This window comes from Eurypyga helias, unplaced genomic scaffold (genome assembly GCF_000690775.1).
Source record: "Eurypyga helias isolate BGI_N326 unplaced genomic scaffold, ASM69077v1 C15932256, whole genome shotgun sequence".
In the NCBI taxonomy this organism is placed as follows: domain Eukaryota; kingdom Metazoa; phylum Chordata; class Aves; order Eurypygiformes; family Eurypygidae; genus Eurypyga; species Eurypyga helias.
In genome coordinates this window covers 38-2,104 of record NW_010285630.1, presented here as the reverse complement: position 1 = coordinate 2,104, position 2,067 = coordinate 38, and the positions used below count along the sequence as shown (strand labels likewise).

Below are 2,067 nucleotides of genomic sequence, written 5' to 3'. Positions count from 1 at the left end.
GGTGTCCTCCTACAAGGACTGGGAAGAAGGCCGTGACGAGGGCGGCAGCCCCGAGGAGGACGAGGAGGAGGAGGAGACCGATCGGAGCAGCCGGGGTGCCCGCAAGGACAGGTGCGGTCTGTGTGCCAGGGGCTCCTGGTGCTGGCGATGGCATGGGGCGCCTCACGGCCGTTGGATCGGTGCTGAGGGAATGAGCGTGAGCGTGGGACTTCGGGGACTGCACCCTGTGACAGGCAGGGCCCTAACTCCCTTCGTGGCAGGGAGGTCTGGCAATCTCACTGGGGGAGGCCTGTGGGGCACTAATGTAAATCGGAGGAGGTCTGTGACAGCACTTTCGCTGGAGCCCTCCCTGGGGCGTTACGTGCAGGAGTGCTTTTGGATGCTGTTAGGCCTGCAGACACCAGCCATCCTAGTTGTGAGACTGGCTGCTTCCAGACGTCTGGAGGCAGCGGCCTGCTTAGAAGTACACATGTCTGAGAGCATGAGCAGACTTGGCAAAGGATGGAGAGAGCACTTTTAATCACAAGCTTCTGCTATAGTAGAGGTCAGAATGAGAGTTACATGGGACAAGTCAATGGCTGGCTATTCCTCAGCACTGCTGAGCTTTTCTTCTCTCTGCTCTGCCCTTCCAGGCATTACCGGTCCGTCCATGTAGAAACACCTTCCTACACAGGGGGTGTCAGCGAGGAGTTTTGGGAACGCAGCCGGCAGCGGGAGAAGGAGCGTCGGGAACATGGTGTCTTTGCATCCTCCAAGGAGGAGAAGGAACGAAAGAAGGATCGCAGCAGGGATCGGGACCACGATCGTAAACGGGACCGTGGTAACTGCTCAGAGACCTTTGTGACCCTTCCTGTTCAGGGTTTGGGCTTGTCCCTCAGCCCGTTTGTAGTCCGTAGCTAACGTTTGTGGTGTTTCTGCAGCAGACTGGGGAAGCCTGTTTGTGCACTGGGCACCTGATCTCACTTTCTGTTCGCAGAGGAGCGGGACAGAAGTCGTCACAGCAGCAGGTCAGAGAGAGATGGCTCATCGGAGCGAAGCAGCAGGAGGAGTGAACCAGAGAGTCCCAGGCATCGGCCCAAAGGTAGGAGTGGGACCCAGCAGTGTTCTCGTGTGACACCTAACAGGAAGGGGCTTGTTTTCTGTGTCCTACTGTTTTTGTCAGGACAGGGGTGGATAGAAAAACATGCATCTCCTAACGTTTGTGGTTAGGGCAAGCATAAAACCAGCTCGACCTGGGTCTGGGAGCAATCTGCCAGCTGTGTGTGTGAAAATCTGGCTGATTTCTGCATGGTGGGATCTGTTCGGGGTCTGTGTGATGGAGATGTGGCCCTTTCGCAAATTTCCTTGGAGTCACTGTGTCAGCCCCTTCTCTTAGGGGGAAGGCAGATGGGTCCCCGTGTTGTCTCTGTGCTCCTTGCTAAAGGCGTAAGGCGGCTCCAGGTGCCTGGGGTCACTGAACATTAGGTGTCTAACCCCATCGCCTCCACCAGACGCAGCCACGCCGTCTCGCTCTAGCTGGGAGGAAGATGACAGTGGCTACAGCAGTGCCCGCCGCTCACAGTGGGAATCTCCCTCACCCGTGCCTTCCTGTCGAGACTCGGAGCGTAGTCATCGGGCGTCATCACTGCGGGACACGGACCGGAGAGACCGGGACAGGTATCGGTGCCTGGGGCTGCTGCTGTGAGCTGCCAGAAGCACAGAGTAGTGCCTGGCACCAATTCCTCCCTCGTGCTGTTTGTTCAGGTCTGTGAGGAGCAGGTACACAGATAAGACGCCGTTGCCCACCCCATCATACAAATACAACGAGTGGGCTGATGACCGGAGGCACCTGGGGGCCACGCCACGGCTTTCCAGAGGGAGAGGTGAGGAGCCCGGGCTGAGCTGCCTGGGCTTGACGGCGGCAGAATCCCCTTTTGCCGCGCAGCACAAGGTCGGGCTCTGTGGCATTTCCTCCGGAGTGGCCGTCTGGTGCCCGGGCTGACCAGCTCACCCTCTCCAGGTCGGCGGGCAGACGGGGAGGAGGGCATTGCCTTTGAGACGGAGGAGGAGCGGCAGCAGTGGGAGGAC

The 2,067-nt window shown here is 58.9% G+C and overlaps 1 protein-coding gene across 1 annotated transcript; it reads left to right on the top strand.

Annotated features, from left to right (window-relative positions):
• Positions 1–720: 720 nt before the first annotated feature.
• On the top strand, positions 721–1,759 carry LOC104515905. The gene is made up of 4 exons (XM_010160062.1): positions 721–820; positions 977–1,081; positions 1,491–1,656; positions 1,744–1,759. The coding sequence occupies exons 1-4, from the start codon at positions 734–736 to the stop codon at positions 1,749–1,751; spliced, it is 366 nt and encodes a 121-aa protein (XP_010158364.1). The 5' UTR covers positions 721–733; the 3' UTR covers positions 1,752–1,759.
• The last annotated feature ends 308 nt before the right edge of the window (positions 1,760–2,067 follow it).

Coding starts and splice junctions, on each gene's coding strand:
- LOC104515905 (XM_010160062.1), top strand. CDS start 734: ATGGTGTCTTTGCATCCTCCAAGGAGGAGAAGGAACGAAAGAAGGATC. Junction 821..976: donor CGATCGTAAACGGGACCGTG/GTAACTGCTCAG, acceptor TTCTGTTCGCAG/AGGAGCGGGACAGAAGTCGT. Junction 1,082..1,490: donor TCCCAGGCATCGGCCCAAAG/GTAGGAGTGGGA, acceptor CGCCTCCACCAG/ACGCAGCCACGCCGTCTCGC.